Source organism: Delphinus delphis, chromosome 2 (genome assembly GCF_949987515.2).
Source record: "Delphinus delphis chromosome 2, mDelDel1.2, whole genome shotgun sequence".
Lineage (NCBI taxonomy): Eukaryota > Metazoa > Chordata > Mammalia > Artiodactyla > Delphinidae > Delphinus > Delphinus delphis.
In genome coordinates, this window is record NC_082684.1 from 165,815,882 (window position 1) to 165,833,784 (window position 17,903).

The 17,903-nt window shown below is 39.3% G+C and overlaps 1 protein-coding gene across 2 annotated transcripts in view; it reads left to right on the forward strand.

Moving 5' to 3' along the window:
- The window catches only part of ARMC3 (armadillo repeat containing 3), an 89,405-nt gene that overhangs the window by 42,886 nt on the left and 28,616 nt on the right, over positions 1 to 17,903 (forward strand). For both annotated transcript variants that reach the window (XM_060003770.1, XM_060003771.1), the window contains exon 10: positions 17,149 to 17,398. In XM_060003770.1, the coding sequence (XP_059859753.1) occupies positions 17,149 to 17,398 (250 nt within the window). The remainder of the gene's footprint in view (positions 1 to 17,148; positions 17,399 to 17,903) is intronic.

The window sequence follows — 17,903 nt, forward strand, 5'->3', positions numbered from 1 at the left end:
ATCTAAAAAATACAACAGGCTAGTGAATAAAACAGAAAAGAAGCAGAGTTAAGCAGATTGAGGGAGGAACCAAGATGGCGGAGTAGAAGGACATGCTCTCACCCCCTCTTGTGAGAACACCAGAATCACAACTAGCTGCTGGACAATCATCAACAGGAAGACACTGGAACTCACCACAAAAGATACCCCACATCCAAAGACAAAGGAGAAGCCACAATGAGATGGTAGGAGGGGCACAATCACAGTAAAATCAACTCCCATAATTGCTGGATGGTTAACTCACAAACTGGAGAACACTTATACAAAAAAAGTCCACCCACTGGAGTGAAGGTTCTGAGCCCCACATCAGGCTTCCCAACCTGGGGGTCCAGCAACGGGAAGAGAATTACTAGAGAATCAGAGTTTGAAGCCTAGTAGGATTTGACTGCAGGACTTCGACAGGACCTGGGAAAACAGAGACTCCACTCTTGGAGGGCACACACAAAGTAGTATGCGTATCGGGACCCAGGGGAAGGAGCAGTGACCCCAAAGGAGACTGAACCAGACCTACCTGCTAGTGTTGGAGGGACTCCTGCAGAGGCAGGGGGTGCCTGTGGCTCACTGTGGAGACAAGGACACTGGCAGCAGAAGTTCTGGTAAGTACTCCTTGCCCTGAGCCCTCCCAGAGTCTGTCATTAGCCCCACCAAAGTGTCCACGTAGGCTGCAGTGTTGGGTCGCCTCAGGCCAAACAACCAACAGGGAGGGAACCCAGCCCCACCCATCAGGAGACAAGTGGATTATAGTTTTACTGAGCTCTTCCCACCAGAGCAACAGTCAGCTCTACCCACCACCAGTCCCTCCCATCAGGAAACTTACACAAGCCTCTTAGGTAGCCTCATCCACCAGAAGGCAGACAGCAGAAGCACGAAGAACTACAATCCTGCAGCCTGTGGAACAAAAACCACATTCACAGAAAGATAGACAAGATGAAAAGGCACAGAGCTGTGTACCAGATGAAGGAAAAAGATAAAACCCCAGAAAAACAACTAAATGAAGTGGAGATAGGCAACCTTCCAGAAAAAGAATTCAGAATAATGATAGTGAAGATGATCCAGGACCTCGGAAAAAGAATGGAGGCAAAGATCGAGAAGATGCAAGAAATGTTTAACAAAGACCTAGAAGAATTAAAGGACAAACAAACAGAGATGAACAATATAATAAATGAAATGAAAACTACACTAGAAGGAATCAATAGCAGAATAACTGAGGCAGAAGAACTGATAAGTGACCTGGAAGACAGAATGGTGGAATTCACTGCTGTGGAACAGAATAAAGAAAAAAGAATGAAAAGAAATGAATACAGCCTAAGAGACCTCTGGGACGACATTAAATGCAACAACATTCGCATTGTAGGGGTCCCAGAAGGAGAAGAGAGAGAGAAAGGACCTAAGAAAATATTTGAAGAGATTACAGTCAAAAATTTCCCTAACATGGGAAAGGAAACAGCCACCCAAGTCCAGGAAGCGCAGCAAGTCCCATACAGGATAAACCCAAGGAGAAACACACCAAGACACATAGTAAACAAATTGGCAAAAATTAAAGACAGAAAAATTATTGAAAGCAGCAAGGGAAAAATGACAAATAACATACAAGGGAACTCCCATCAGGTTAACAGCTGATTTCTCAGCAGAAACTCTACAAGCCAGAAGGGAGTGGCATGATATACTTAAAGTGATGAAAGGGAAGAAGAACCTACAACCAAGATTACTCTACCTTCAACAATCTCATTCAGATTCCATGGAGAAATCAAAACCTTTACAGACAAGCAAAAGCTAAGAGAATTCAGCACCACCAAACCAGCTCTACAACAAATGCTAAAGGAACTTCTCTAAGTGGGAAACACAAGAGAAGAAAAGGACCTACAAAAACAAACCCAAAACGATTAAGAATATGGTCATAGGAACATACATATCTATAATTACCTTAAATGTGAATGGATTAAATACTCCAACCAAAAGACACAGGCTTGCTGAATGGATACAAAAACAAGTCCCATATATATGCTGTCTACAAGAGACCCACTTCAGACCTAGAGACACATACAGACTGAAAGTGAGAGGATGGAAAAAGATATTCCATGCAAAGGGAAATCAAAAGAAAGCTGGAGTAGCAATACTCATATCAGATAAAATAGACTTGAAAATAAAGAATGTTACAAGAGACAAGGAAGGACACTACATAATGATTAAGGGATCAATCCAAGAAGAAGATACAGCAATTATAAATATATATGCACCCAACACAGGAGCACCTCAATGCATAAGGCAACTGCTAACAGCTATAAAAGAGGAAATCGACAGTAACACAATAATAGTGGGAGACTTCAACACCTCACTTACACCAACAGACAGATCATCCAAAATGAAAAAAATAAGGAAACAGAAGCTTTAAATGACACAATAGACCAGATAGATTTAATTGATATTTATAGGACATTCCATCCAAAAACAGCAGATTACACTTTCTTCTCAAGTGTGCACAGAACATTCTCCAGGATAGATCACATCTTGGGTCACATATCAAGCCTCAGTAAATTTAAGAAAATTGAAATCATATCAAGCATCTTTTCTGACCACAACACTATGAGATTAGAAATGAATTACAGGGAAAAAAACATAAAAAACACAAACACATGGAGGCTAAACAATACGTTACTAAATAACCAAGAGATCACTGAAGAAATCAAAGAGGAAATCAAAAAATACCTAGAGACAAATGACAATGAAAACACAACGATCCAAAACCTATGGGATGCAGCAAAAGCAGTTCTAAGAGGGAAGTTTATAGCTATACAAGGCTACCTCAAGAAACAAGAAAAATCTCAAATAAACAATCTAACCTTACACCTGAAGGACCTAGAGAAAGAAGAACAAACAAAACCCAAAGTTAGCAGAAGGAAAGAAATCATAAAGATCAGAGCAGAAATAAATGAAATAGAAACAAAGAAAACAGTAACAAAGGTCAATAAAACTAAAAGCTGGTTCTTTGAGAAGATAAATAAAATTGATAAACCATTAGCCAGACTCATCAAGAAAAAGAGGGAGAGGACTTAAATCAATAAAATTAGAAAAGAAAAAGGAGAAGTTACAACAGACACCGCAGAAATACAAAGCATCCTAAGAGACTACTACAAGCAACTGTATTCCAATAAAATGGACAACCTGGAAGAAATGGACAAATGCTTAGAAAGGTATAACCTTCCAAGACTGAACCAGGAAGAAATAGAAAATATGAACAGACCAATCACAAGTAATGAAATTGAAACTGTGATTAAAAATCTTCCAACAGGGCTTCCCTGGTGGCGCAGTGGTTGAGAGTCCGCCTGCCGACGCAGGGGAAACTGGTTCGTGCCCCGGTCCAGGAAGATCCCACATGCCGTGGAGCGGCTGGGGGCCCGTGAGCCATGGCTGCTGAGCCTGCGTGTCCAGAGCCTCTGCTCTGCAACGGGAGAGGCCACAACAGTGAGAGGCCCGCATACCGCAAAAAAAAAGAAAAAAAAAGAAAAAATCTTCCAACAAACAAAAGTCCAGGACCAGATGGTTTCACAGGTGAATTCTATCAAACTTTTAAAGAAGAATGAACACCCATCCTTCTCAAAGTCTTCGAAAAAATTGCAGAGGAAGGAACACTCCCAAACTCATTCTATGAGGCCACCATCACCCTGATACCAAAACCAGACAAAGATACAACAAAAAAAGAAAATTACAGACAAATATCACTGATGAATATAGATGCAAAAATCCTCAACAAAATACTAGCAAACAGAATCCAACGACACATTAAAAGGATCATACACCATGATCAAGTGGGATTTATGCCAGGGATGCAAGGATTCTTCAATTTACGCAAATCAATCAATGTGATACACCATATTAACAAACTGAAGAATAAAAACCATATGATCATGTCAATAAATGCAGAAAAAGCTTTTGACAAAATTCAACACCCATTTATGATAAAATCTCTCCAGAAAGTGGGCATGGGGGAACCTACCTCAACATGATAAAGGCCATATATGACAAACCCACCTCAAACATTATTCTCAATAGTGAATAAATGAAAGCATTTCCTCTACGATCAGGAACAAGACAAGGATGTCCACTCTCACCACTATTATTCAACATAGTTTTGGAAGTCCTAGCCATGGCAATCGGAGAAGAAAAAGAAATAAAAGGAATACAAATTGGAAAAGAAGAAGTAAAACTGTCACTGTTTGCAGATGACATGATACTATACATAGAGAATCCTAAAAATGCCACCAGAAAACTACTAGAGCTAATCAATGAACTTGGTAAAGTTGCAGGATACAAAATTAATGCACAGAAATCTCTTGCATTTCTATATACTAATGATGAAAAATCTGAAAGCGAAATTAAGGAAACACTCCCATTTACCATTGCAACAAAAAGAATAAAATACCTAGGAATAAACCTACCTAAGGAGACAAAAGACCTGTATGCAGAAGACCATAAGACACTGATGAAAGAAGTTAAAGATGATACCAACAGATGGAGAGATATACCATGTTCTTGGATTGGAAGAATCAATATTGTGAAAATGACTATACTACCCAAAGCAATCTACAGATTCAACGCAATCCCTATCACATTACTAATGGCATTTTTTACGGAACTAGAACAAATAATCTTAAAATTTTATGGAGACAAAAAAGACCCTGAATAGCAAAAGCAGTCTTGAGGGAAAAAAACAGAGCCGGAGGAATCAGACTCCCTGACTTCAAACTATACTACAAAGCTACAGTAATCAAGACAATATGGTACTGGCATAAAAACAGAAACATAGATCAATGAAACAAGATAGAAAGCCCAGAGATAAACCCACGCACCTATGGTCAACTAATCTATGACAAAGGAGGCAAGGATATACAATGGAGAAAAGACAGTCTCTTCAATATGTGGTGCTGGCAAAACTGGACAGCTACATGTAAAAGAATGTAATTAGAACACTCCCTAACACCATATACAAAAATAAACTCAAAATGGATTCGAGACCTAAATGTAAGACTGGATACTATAAAACCCTTAGAGGAAAACATAGCAAGAACACCCTTTGACATAAATCACAGCAAGATCTTTTTTGATAAACCTCCTAGAGTAATGGAAATAAAAACAAAAATAAACAAATGGGACCTAATGAAACTTCAAAGCTTTTGCACAGCAAAGGAAACCATAAACAAGACGAAAAGACAACCCTCAGAATGGGAGAAAATATTTGCAAACGAATCAATGGAGAAAGGATTAATCTCCAAAATATATAAACAGCTCATGCAGCTCAATATTAAAGAAACAAACAACCCAATCCAAAAATGGGCAGAAGACCTAAATAGACATTTCTCCAAAGAAGACATACAGATGGCCAAGAGGCACATGAAAAGCTGCTCACATCACTAATTATTAGAGGAATGCAAATCAAAACTACAATGAGGTATCACCTCACACCAGTTAAAATGGGCATCATCAGAAAATCTACAAACAACAAATGCTGGAGAGGGTATGGAGAAAAGGGAACCCTCTTGCACTGTTGGTGGGAATGTAAATTGATACAGCCACTATGGAGAACAGTATGGAGGTTCCTTAAAAAACTAAAAACATTATTACCATATGATCCAGCAATCCCACTACTGGGCATATACCCAGAGAAAACCATAATTCAGAAAGACACATGCACCCCAATGTTCATTGCATCACTATTTACACTAGCCAGGTCATGGAAGCAATCTCAATGCCCATAGACAGACAAATGGATAAAGAAGATGTGGTACATATATACAATGGAATATTAGCCATAAAAAGGAACGAAATTGAGTCATTCATTGAGACGTGGATGAATCTAGAGACTGTCATACAGAGGGAAGTAAATCAGAAAGAGAAAAACAAATATCGTATATTAACGCACGTATGTGGAACCTAGAAAAATGGTACAGATGAATCGGTTTGCAGGGCAGAAGGTGAGACACAGATGTAGAGAACAAACGTATGGACACCAAGGGGGGAAAGCCGCAGGGGGGTGGGGATGGTGGTGTGCTGAACTGGGCGACTGGGATTGACATGTATCCACTGATGTGTATAAAATTGATGACTAATAAGAACCTGCTGTATAAAAAAATAAATAAAATTAAAAATTTTTTAAAAATACAAAAAATATTAAGAAAAAAAAGCAGACTCACAGATTAAAAAGAACAAACTAGTGGTTACCACTTGTGAGCGTGGGCAATATAGGGGTGGAGAAAAAAGGGTTATCATGGGTTTATATGAAGTCACATGTGTGAAACTTTGGGAAATTGTAAAGCACTATATAAAATTTTTTTAATCTTTCATTCAATAAATAATTATTTACAATACAATTATTTTAATACCTATAGAGAAGTAAGTCAAAACTGTGATTTTGATATAGAAAGTAATCAGGTCTCTGTTGTCTACACATGGATCATACTAACGAACTCTGATTCTTCATACTTACTTCATGTTCTCTCCATAAAGAACTGGGCGATTTCCAATCTGAGAGACCTTGTTATCTCCTCTTTCTTATTTTTTTACTTTTTTTTTTTTTTTTTTTTTTTTTGCGGTACTCGGGCCTCTCACTATTGCGGCCTCTCCCGCTGCAGAGCACAGGCTCTGGACGCGCAGGCTCAGCGGCCATGGCTCACAGGTCCAGCTGCTCCGCGGCATGTGGGATCCTCCCGGACCGGGGCACGAACCCGTGTCCCCTGAATCGGCAGGCGGACTCCCAACCACTGCGCCACCAGGGAAGCCCTTACTTTTTGTTTTTAATACCCCTTCTTGACTTCCCACAACAGCAGTGACTCAAGGAAGTTTTAAATGGCAGCACATATAGTGGTTACTTAAAAAAAAATTTTTTTGATTGATTGCTGGGCCACCACTTGCTTCCACAATACCAGAGACAAAGAACTCTTCCCTGGGGACCATCCTGCCATCATGTAACCTACAGTCAGGACCACAATAAAGGAAATGAGAGAGATGAGTAAGGATTATGCCCCAAGGGGACTCCAGAAAGAGACAGAATGCCCCTAAATTATATGGATGTGCATTCTGAGTGCTTTGGGAACTTTTCAGCGTCCTCATTCTACATGGATGACGTGTCATTTTGTATTATCAGTATTAATATTTCTCTTCACTAACATAGAAATAAAGCATTTACTGAATAATTTTAATACCCAGTAGAATTATTCATGGGGTACTATGCCTAAGAAAGCTATGTAATGTGTAGAGAAAAATTTTGAAAGATATTCCACATACAGAACTTCAAGAAAAGACAGCACTTCATTTATTCACAGTGACCCAACTCCCTATCCATTCAGTATTGTTAGGAAAGGGCCTGACCTTGAGTGACTTCTTGGAATGTTAAATCTCTCTAGTGTGCATACAAAGCACTTTTCAAAGCTTTTTTAAATTCCCACCCCATTAAATAGAGTTAGTGGAAGTTAGTATACATGTATATTTATTTTTACAAATATTTTAATTCCTTTTATTCTGTAGACTTAAGTATAGACTAGTGCTGTTCCTTAAAATTGCCTATATTTTCCTGTGTACTTGAGGCTGTAGTGCAGTGAATGATGATGGTCATTTTGAAGGAGGGAAAAAACCACCTCTCAAAGCTGGCAAAACATCACAAGATTCACTTCCGCATCTCCATTCCTCTACAGGAAGAGATGGGATACATCTCTAGAGATGGCTAGAGATGTGTACCATCACCATTTGAGAATAAACTTTAACATCCATTCTAGATCATACTTCTTGGCCAATATGCACAGATTCACTTAGAATAAGTGATCTTGTCGCTCACAGTACTTTATTTTTATCAAAGAAACATTGACCATAGAAATAATCCACTGTGATTTACAACATTAAAATGCAGTCTCGGGAAAAATGAAAACTCATGTTACAGACGTGGTGTATGGGTTGGACTTGATAATGCTAAAGTTCTGCGGTTATTGTCTTTGTTAGGGTTTTTCACAGGGAAAATGTTTTCAGAGTTCCATATTCCTTCTAACAGTGGAGGAACTGTGTCTTCATACTGACCCCTAGTGGCAGTTTAGGAAGAAGTTGGGGGAGGGGCAAAAAAGGTAATAGAAGGTTTGTTCTGTATTTTAGTGAAAAGGCATACTAATTTAATTTGAAATACTCTTCAATGTGTCTAAAATAATATTTTAAAACATTACTGAAAGATTGTGATCTGGAAAGCATTCCATTGTGGTGCTTTTAAAGAGATAGTATTCTACTGCTAACTGTGTGTTAATAGATGCTTGTCTTCGTCTCTTTTTAAGGTGAAGTCATTTCAGAATATTTTGACACATTAATTGTCCTGATGACTGAATATCGGCTGTGCTATATAACCATATAGGATAAATATAATACACTTAACCGACATAAATTAATCTTGTTGTTAGGTACTTACTCTAGAGTTGAATTTTTGCTCTTGACTTTATATAACAGAAAAGATGATTTTGTTTTAAAATTCGGACATATCACTTTGTTGTCAGATGCTGCCTCCTTTGAATTAGAATGCTCACAATATGAGAATCCTGCAAGAAAACTTGAGTTAGTTTCCTTTTAGAAAGTTCAGTTTTGTAGTAAGGATGTTTCAAACTTTTGTATTCAGTATGATACCTCAAAGAACTTTATTTAAAGTGTTCTTCATTATTTTAAAAGCCTTCTGAGTTAATAGATAAAATAGATGGGAAGCATCTTCATGGTCAATTTAAGTATTATTCTTGCCTTATTTCCATCCAGGTTTACTGAGTGGATACTTTCCATTTCTACCCCCCTTAAGTGCCTAGATTCTTTCTCTGCTGTGTGTTGATAGATGCCTCTGATTTGAAGGAATATATAGAATGAAAAGCTGGATTTTGCAATAAAAACAAGTTGATTCCATACCCCCATTTTGTGTCAGTTGATGCCTAGTCGACCTTCACAAACAGTATGAATTTTGTCGGCTACAAGTTTTGTGAGGCTAGGTGAATCCCATGAAATGTTCATTTAGAAACTTATCTATGCTGCTTTCATTACCTAGAGAGCAGAGACTAACATTTGCATAAACTTATTTTAAATTTGCTGCTACATCCTTCAGGTTTAATTTCCACTGTTACTGATTTTAAGAGGAAATTATCAAACAGTTTGGATACCTTTATATTGTGTGATTTTTCTCTTAAAATTTGAAGCAGTGCTTAAAACCTACATAAATTCCATTTTTACTCGTCTTTGACTTTTCAATATTAATCCTTTTCCTTGATTTTTCTTCCCTCTGAAAATGGCCTTTATTACTCATTTGTTGCCTAACCAAAGAGACTTGGGTGGGATGCTTGAGGAAACTGCTTCTGCTCTAGCCCTGCAGGAGTTGGAGATTTGACCGTCTAGCTGAAAAGTTGTCTAAAAATGAAAATTTCATACACACATGCAAATTTGGATATAGGATCCTATTTTCCCATGATCCAAGAAATGGAGAGAGGATATAGGAAAATCTCTGCCCCTGTGGCTCACTGAGTATGCGTGGATGACGGTGATGATGATGTTGATAGTGATGGTGAAGGTAATGATGATGATAGTGATGATGATGGTGATGATACCTGGCCTGTGTGGCCAGGCGTTGGGCTAAGTACTCCAAACGGAATGTATCACTAAATCCTTGAAGCAGTCCTGTGAGGTAGGGAATATTATCATCACATCCATTCTGCAGATGAGGAAATATAGGCACCGTCTTTGCTCAAGTTCACAGAGGTGGGATGGACACTTCACACCGAGGCAGTCAGTTATGTACATCCAGAGGGAGCTCGTGACTTTTCTCTCTCTCTGCCTCTTGCTCACTATCTCTGCGACTTTGAGCTTCTGCAAATCTTCCAACCAAATGTTTCCCTTTGCCTTCCTGGTCTTTTTGGATTCTTCCAGACTGCAGGCACCTTTGGAGAATTGAATTTCAATCCCCTCCTTTCCTTCCTTCCTCCTTCCTCCTTTCTTCCAGGTTCCTTTCCCTGTTTTCCCTTCTCTCCCTCCTCTTCTTTATATTCTCTTTATAAGAGAATGTGAAAGAGGAAAAAATGTATCCAATGGTTAGTAAGAATTTCCCACTATGCTATACATCAAAATGGTCTCCCTTATTTCTCATTCCCTGAGGAATGATGAAGTGAACCAAATAGATTCTGGTTCTTTTTTTTTCTAGAAAATACAGTACTTTTTAAAGCTTAAGAGACTGATAATTGTAAAAAAGATGGTCAGATCATCATGGTTTTAATTCTGTGTCTGTTGACTGACTTGCTTCTTGAGCAAGTCTTACTCTCACTAAATATTATCTTTCTTAACTCTAAAAAAAGTGAATCTGGATTATCTATTATATTTTGTGTGTCTAAGCGATTACCCTTGACCCAGGATCACAGGGAGCCTGGAACATACCTTTCACTAGGAACTAGATGGGGTCACTCTTTACCACTTTTGTAATTTTATCCCAGAGGCTAAGGAAGTTATTATCTGTGAATTTTGGTTTCTTTTGTAACTATTTCACAGTTACTTGGGTGTTCTTTATGTGCCAGGTACTGCTCTAGGCTGTAGGGATCATGACAATGGTTCCATGACACTGCTTTCATGAAGTCTACAGTTTGGACAGGGAGACAGACAACACACGAGTAATTTTAAGGTAATTTCAGAAGTGATAACAGTATAGATGAAATAAAACAGCACGAAGTCATAGAGAGGGGCAGGCATGACACCAGCATTGTGAAAGAGGTCACAGGAATGACACAGCTCGTCAATGACTGTCTCTCTGACATTAGAGCTGATGAGATGAGGGTAGTCCTGGCAAGGGCCAGGGGGGTTTATGTGCCATCACACTAGAGATTTCAGCGTCCTTATTTTTTTTAGTTAAGAAAATCAACAACGTGATATCTCTAATTACTTTGGGATTGTGGCCCTTGTCATATCCAGTTATGTAAATAGACTGCTTTCCAGGCTAAACAGAAACATTTGGTAACTGCAGAAGCCATTTATTATGAATGTTCTAACACCTTGACCATTATTCCTATTTTATCAGGAGACAAGTCAGCCATGTAAAGTGAAGACAGTTGTTCTTTCCTGATGGCAGCTAGTTAATTATTGGCAGGCATTCCAGCGTTTTGAAACAGAAGGTGGCATGTATGGAAGTGAAGTATCGTGACTGAACAGATAGGTCAGTAAGGATTCCACGTCACTTGTAAGAAAATTACATTCGATTTCCCTGCACCTTGACTGACTGCCTCGTAATTGGTAACAAAAGCCCGCATGCTCTCTGTGGAGGTGCTGGGTTGGCATGTGCTCATCTCTTTGCAATTAGCAGTTTTCTCTTGAAAAATCATGATGTCACAGCAACTGTAGCATAAAAGCATGTTCTGGAAGTTCCCAAATCATACCTGCTAGGACACATCGATATGATGGAAACAATTTGGTTTCACATACTTTTAAATATTTTTTTTGCATTTTTTTCTTATTTTGCTATAGGATGCAAAACTTCCCACATCTGTTTCTATGTCTGGGTTTCACTTTAATAATAGTGTTACTTTACACTCTTCATTTTAAGCTTTTTGCCTGCAGCTAATTGTGATTCTCTCCCTTACTATGGATAAGCATCTTTAAATAATACTTTTTTCAAAGGAGACAATACTCTTGGATACTTTTGTCAATCCTGGGGTTCAGCCAGAGTTGGGGGGCACATATATTAGTCATCTGCAACTGTGGGGCTGCTGCGGGGTGATGGTTCTTTGGGACTCAGAAACTGATCAATTTAACACCCTCGACTTCTCGGGTCATTACCTTTGAAAAACTGGCTGGGATGAGAGTCAGGAATCCTGTTCACAGCATTCCAGATCCGGCTGTGATAACCAGGAGATCTGCTTATCATAACGGCCAGCACCCCACCCCCCTCGCACCTGTATAGACTCGCCGGGAGCCTGCAATTAAACTCGCCAACACTGAGTCACTGCTGCATATGCACCTCTCTTCACCACTTGCAGCGTGTCTGCCACCAATATGTCTTCCTTGGTGTGACAAACCTCACGGAGACATATGAAAAGCCGTGCTGGTGGGAATGGTTGTAATCACTGTTAACAAACAAGGTTCTGATTGCCAATATTACCATCTGTTCCAGCGGGTTCCACATATCCCCCTGTATATGGGCTCTGTTAAACAGATTTTCTATGCGGCCCAAGGTCACCCTTGATTCATGTAACCAGCGTTTGCAGATGAGTTAAATGTGAGTCTCCAAACAGCAGCAAGGATCAAAATCTGAGAGGTACCAAATCGTGTCCTCTGATGACACAACCCAAACAAACTGTGTTTGCAGAGAAAGAATATCCACATCCCTTGATACATGAGAGGGACGGATCCCAAAAACATTGTCTAAAGTGCAAGATTTCATCTATTAAACTTCATATAAAAATGCCTTCATGGGGGGACTTCCTTGGTGGTGCAGTGGTTAAGAATCCGCCTGCCAATGCAGGAGACACGGGTTCCAGCCCTGGTCTGGGAAGATCCCACATGCCACGGAGCAACTGAGCCCGTGCACCACAACTACTGAAGCCCGCGCACCTAGAGTCCGTGCTCCGCAACAAGAGAAGCCACCACAATGAGAAACCCACGCACCGCAATGAAGAGTAACCCCTGTTCGCTGCAACTAGAGAAATCCCGCGCACAGCAATGAAGACCCAATGCAGCCAAATAAATAAATAAATAAAATAGTTAAAAAGAAAATGACTTCACTATATAATCCGAGAAGCCTAGGCGTGAGGAGGAAATAAACTGCTTTTAAGAACAGCTATAAGTGATACAAGCGGAGATCCCCATATTGTTGGATCCCACCCCTTCTTGCAAACTTCACACTGAGCTAAGTACTTTTCCCTCTCCGCTTCTGGACGCCAGCAGAGGTTTTCATCACTCCCCTTGAGTTGATTCAAGTCAATTAAAATATATCGATCTTCTCGGCACTGGGGATATAAAAAGACTCACATGCTGCCTAAGAAGTAGGCACCAGGCGTAGACATGGCAGAGGAGGGGGTGATTAATAAGGAGGGGCAGTGATGGACGTGGGTAACCTCACCCAGGAAGCGGTGAGTGAGCTGGCCTTGAGGGGTCCTCAGGCAGAGGTTCGGGAGGGATCTGGGGGCAAAGGGAGCACGAGTGCAAAGGCACACAGACATGAAATAGCACTGTACTTTCCGGGAAGCATAATAGTCGCTATTTGTGCAATTGAGCTTTTCCTTAGTGCTCTTAGTGCCCATGCTGTAACTGTGGGGCTTGGGGACTTAATATGAAAAACTATGTGCTGAATTCCTTTCCGTAACAGGCGCCGTAAAATAATATTTCGAGATTGTGACTCTTCTCTGACTGTGAACACTTGTGCCCAAACCTCATTTTTTAAAACAAAAGGAAATGTATACGTTTAGCAAACGAATGCTCTGAGGACATGTGAAAAAGAGACCTAACCTAGTTTTGGGGGTCAAGAAATGCTTCCTTGAGGAAGAGACATTTGTGCCAAACTTGGCAAGATGAATGGGAATTATCCGGGGGAAGGGACGGCTGGGAGTGAGACCAGAGTGTGGGCACACGCCGAGGTGAGACGGAGCCTGGCGTATGGCAGGTTGCCAGAAAGGCCTAGGACACGACAACAGGAAGAGGTGGCGGGGTGCACGGGCTGGTGAGGGAGGTGGGGTCAGCTCATGCTTGGCCTCAGAGGCCACATGAGAAATTTGGGGCTTTATCCTGAACAATGGCAAACCGTGGAAGTTTTAAGTAGGGGAGAAATAAAATTATTTTTAAGAAATCACTTAAGCTGTAAGATGGAGAAAGGATTGGAGGGGATGAGGGGAAACCTGTTAGGAGAGTACTTATATCAATCCACAAGATACAGGATGTTGAATTGGATTCAGTGGGAGAGATGGAGATGGAGAAAAGGAAGCGTTCTGAGAAATATGGAAGAGAGAAATAGTCAACAGATTGGATACACATGACATTCGAACTTCACTTCTATTTACATATGTCAAATGACATAAACAGATGTTTTTATACATTCCCATATTTGGTTTGTAGTTTGGTTAATTTCTGTTTCAATTTACATTTTAAACTCTTAATTGATTAAACTCCTAATTGATTAAACTCCAGCCGGATGCAGACTAATGATAGTAAATATCAGAAAATAGTTTCAGATTGCTGTGATGATATATGGCCCTGTAATTCTGGATTTTGTAACAAAGCAGTTTGACTTCTGTCCTCCTATTCATTTGGATAATGCTCTACCATCTAGGAGACTAAAATGTGTCTTAAAAATAGGATAGGGAAAAAAAAATAGGATAGGCTTCAGCTTGTGTATATGTTAGACTTGGGGAAAAATAAGACAGAATGTCTTGGGTTTGAAAGCACAAAATTAATGCAATTCTTTTTTTTTTTTTAAAAAGTACAAATTCTGCACTCTATTTCTATGACTGAAATTAGTTTTTTTTTTAAGTAAGACTAATAGCTTGATTTTTCATATCATAAGTTAATCTCAATTATGCTTTTTGCACTTAGAGCTGCATGTAGCAAATTATGGGCAGATATGCACATACAATATACATTGCTCTCCCAGCTGTGCCTGTATGATTTATCTTTCGGTGCTGGCAGTTATGTTCAATTTAGTAAAAGCTATATTCCACTGTGTACTAGAATCTTTGGTTTTTTTAAACAGCTAGGTTTTTATGTACTTCCCTTTACTGCCTCCATAAAAAGCAAAGAAAAAGCAGAAGGTAGAGTATAAATGAACCAGGGCCAGACATGCCTTCGTACAGGAGAAAGGGAGAAGCAAAATCCAAGCAGAAAGGCTGAGAGCAGAGACACACTTGATAAAAATCCCTGTGTCTCCATGACCCAGGTTTGTTTGTTCATTTTTACATAAACTAGAGAAACTAAAACTATGGAGTATGATCCTGCATACTTACTTAAATTTTCTCTAAACTCCCTGATACACACAAAAGATAAAGCCTTTCAGAATTTACTAGTATGCATTTACCTAAAGCATTTCTGGCTTCTATCATGGATGCCGTTGAAATACCTCCATTGTGTGCTTTTTCTTTACTCTCCAAGATGTGTTAAAAAATGAACATTGTCAAAGATAAAAACCACTAAGTGACAAAGGAATCGTGCATTTTAGCCAAGGTGTGTTTATAATGATTAAAAAAACATAGAGTATTTGATTTAAGGAATTGATTGCATCAAGTGCATGAAAAATAATTCAAAGGAAACATTTTTTTTTGAGAAGGTTTAAGCTTATGTTAATTAATTAGAATATATGCATAATTAAAAATTCTTCCTGGCATTTTTTTTTAATTCAGTGTTGCGTATGAGAAGTTCCTGGTGAACTAATATATTAGAGCCTTCAAATTTTCCCTTATTCATAAAATCAAATGACCACCGTGTCAGTTAATAATAGGAGAGAGACGTAAATGTGAGATTATCTTAAGAGTGTTTATTTTATCCTCTAGGAAAGGAAATTAAATGCTGTTCCTCAGGCTGCCATAGTGAGATGCAGGGCCTTCCTTCCTCTCAATATTTTTCTTGGGCTTCCTCTCAAATTTTGGTCATATGTCATCTAACCAAATTTTAGTTTTAAGGGACACCATCCCAGAGAAAGACTAGGAGATGCCACAGAGGGTTAAACAGACACCAGGAACTGCAGGAGGGGAAACACGGAACTAAGTGCTGACTTTAACTTGGTATCAATCAGTAGGGTGTGTTTTCTGGATGGATTTATATAAACCGGGGGTAGGAGGTGCGTTCAAGGTCAACACGAAGGAGCCCTTCGTTCTCCAGAGATGTTGCCTCTAGTCATTCCGTTCCTGCCCAGTGGCTGCTGTTCAGTCTCCTTCAGAGCTGGTTTGTGCCTGATTCACAGCTTCCTTTCACCTAAAGCTAGCAGTCTCCTTATTGAGGTTGTGTGTGTATTCTGCTCTCTGATGAATAATTGTGATACCTTCTGTTCTTGACACTGTCAGTTCTCCTTCACAACCAGCAAATTCAAGTGACAGAACCAAACTGAACTCATCAGAATACAGAGTGATGGGCTAAACTACATAGCCTCACTTCTTTTTTTCAGTGTTGGTTACTACTGTGATCCTAAATTTTTTTAAAAGTGGCAAATATAAACTAGAAAAAGATGTTCGTATTATTGAAGACTCAAATGTATTTTTATTGTCTTGATTAACTCTATTTCTATGATGATTTAGATGGATTTTTAACATAATTTGGGGTTTTCCTTTAAAACCAGGATGCTCTATATATCTTACTGCTTGAAACATCTCTTATTTGAAGCAATTCCAAACATTAAAGAACATAATTAAATCAACTTCCACTCTTTAAAATGATCTTTTTTTAAAATTTTTACTATTTTACGAGCTTTTTGAGTGATTACAAAGCAAGGACTATAGAAAGTACAGTGTTTTTAAAAGGAGGTTTAGGATTTCTAATTGTGGGAAAACGTTTTTATACTAGAAATAGGAAATTTAACAACTGAATATGCCTACATTACTAAAATTATTCTTGTCAATATCATGACTTTTATCTTGATATTTAATTTGTAAAAGCAACATCCACCCCCAAAATGATTTGCTGCCTTCAAACGTGTTAACGTCTGCCTACAGTTAACAGCCTCACTTAAAAAGAGGGAAGATGAGCTGAAAAATTTTTAATTCCCATGCTCACTCATTCCTCCCATTTAAACCTTTGTTTTCTTACTGGTTAGGAATATTTTAATAGACTTTCTTTGAATAGAATTTCCTGGTCTTGTAAGTATCACTGAGTTAAAAGATGAATAGCTGTAGTAGGGTTTCTAAGAAGCAGTCATGCATTTTCCTATAACCCAAAGCTGCAGACATAGGAAAAGGATTATTTATATTCATTCATAACCCCCCAGACTCCATTTAAATCCCCAGAGCCTCAATTCCGGGTTCATCGCCCAGATAAATTAATTTCTTTCTGAAATTGTCTTTAGGCACTCGTTTGTTTTATAAGCTTAGTTGTATGCTCCAAACATCATTTACTGAACAGGGGTGAACGGCATTCATTTCTCCTTCACTGACCCAGCGCTGCTGCCGAAGGTGATGGTATCGATGCATTAATCAACGCCCTGTCCAGCAAACGAGATGGAGCCATAGCCAACGCCGCCACAGTGCTGACGAACATGGCCATGCAGGAGTCTCTGCGTCTGAGCATCCAGAGCCATGACGTCATGCATGCCCTGCTCAGCCCGCTGCACTCTGCCAACACTGTCGTGCAGAGCAAAGCCGCTCTCACCGTTGCTGCAACTGCGTGTGATGTCGAGGCCCGGACAGAGGTGAGCATTTGCATCACTTTCCTTTTCTCTTTCTTCTGGTCCGTACCTACTGGTGCAGTAATTTGAAACATTTTCAAGTATTTGAACCTACCCATCATTTAAGTCCCTCAAAACTGGTGCAACGCATTGGAAAACAAATTAGCATCACCCAGCAAAGAAGGTGAGCGTACCCTATAATGTGACAATTCTAGGTATAAAACTAGGTATATACCTAAGACACTCTCTTGTCTCTGTGCACCAGGAAGCATTGTTTATAACATCTCAACAGCTGGAAACAAACCAACTGTCCGGTTGTTAAGAGAATGGATACATAAATTTGTGGTATATTCATAAAACAGAATCTTGCATCAGTGAAAATGGATGAACTGTAGCTACAGACATCAACAGAGAAGAATCTCAACCAGCATAATGCTGAGCAAAGTCAAGTTCAGAAGAAAACAGATGTGTGAATTCTATTTATATAATGTTCAAAAATACGCAAAGCAAAGCAATATGTTGTTTAGCA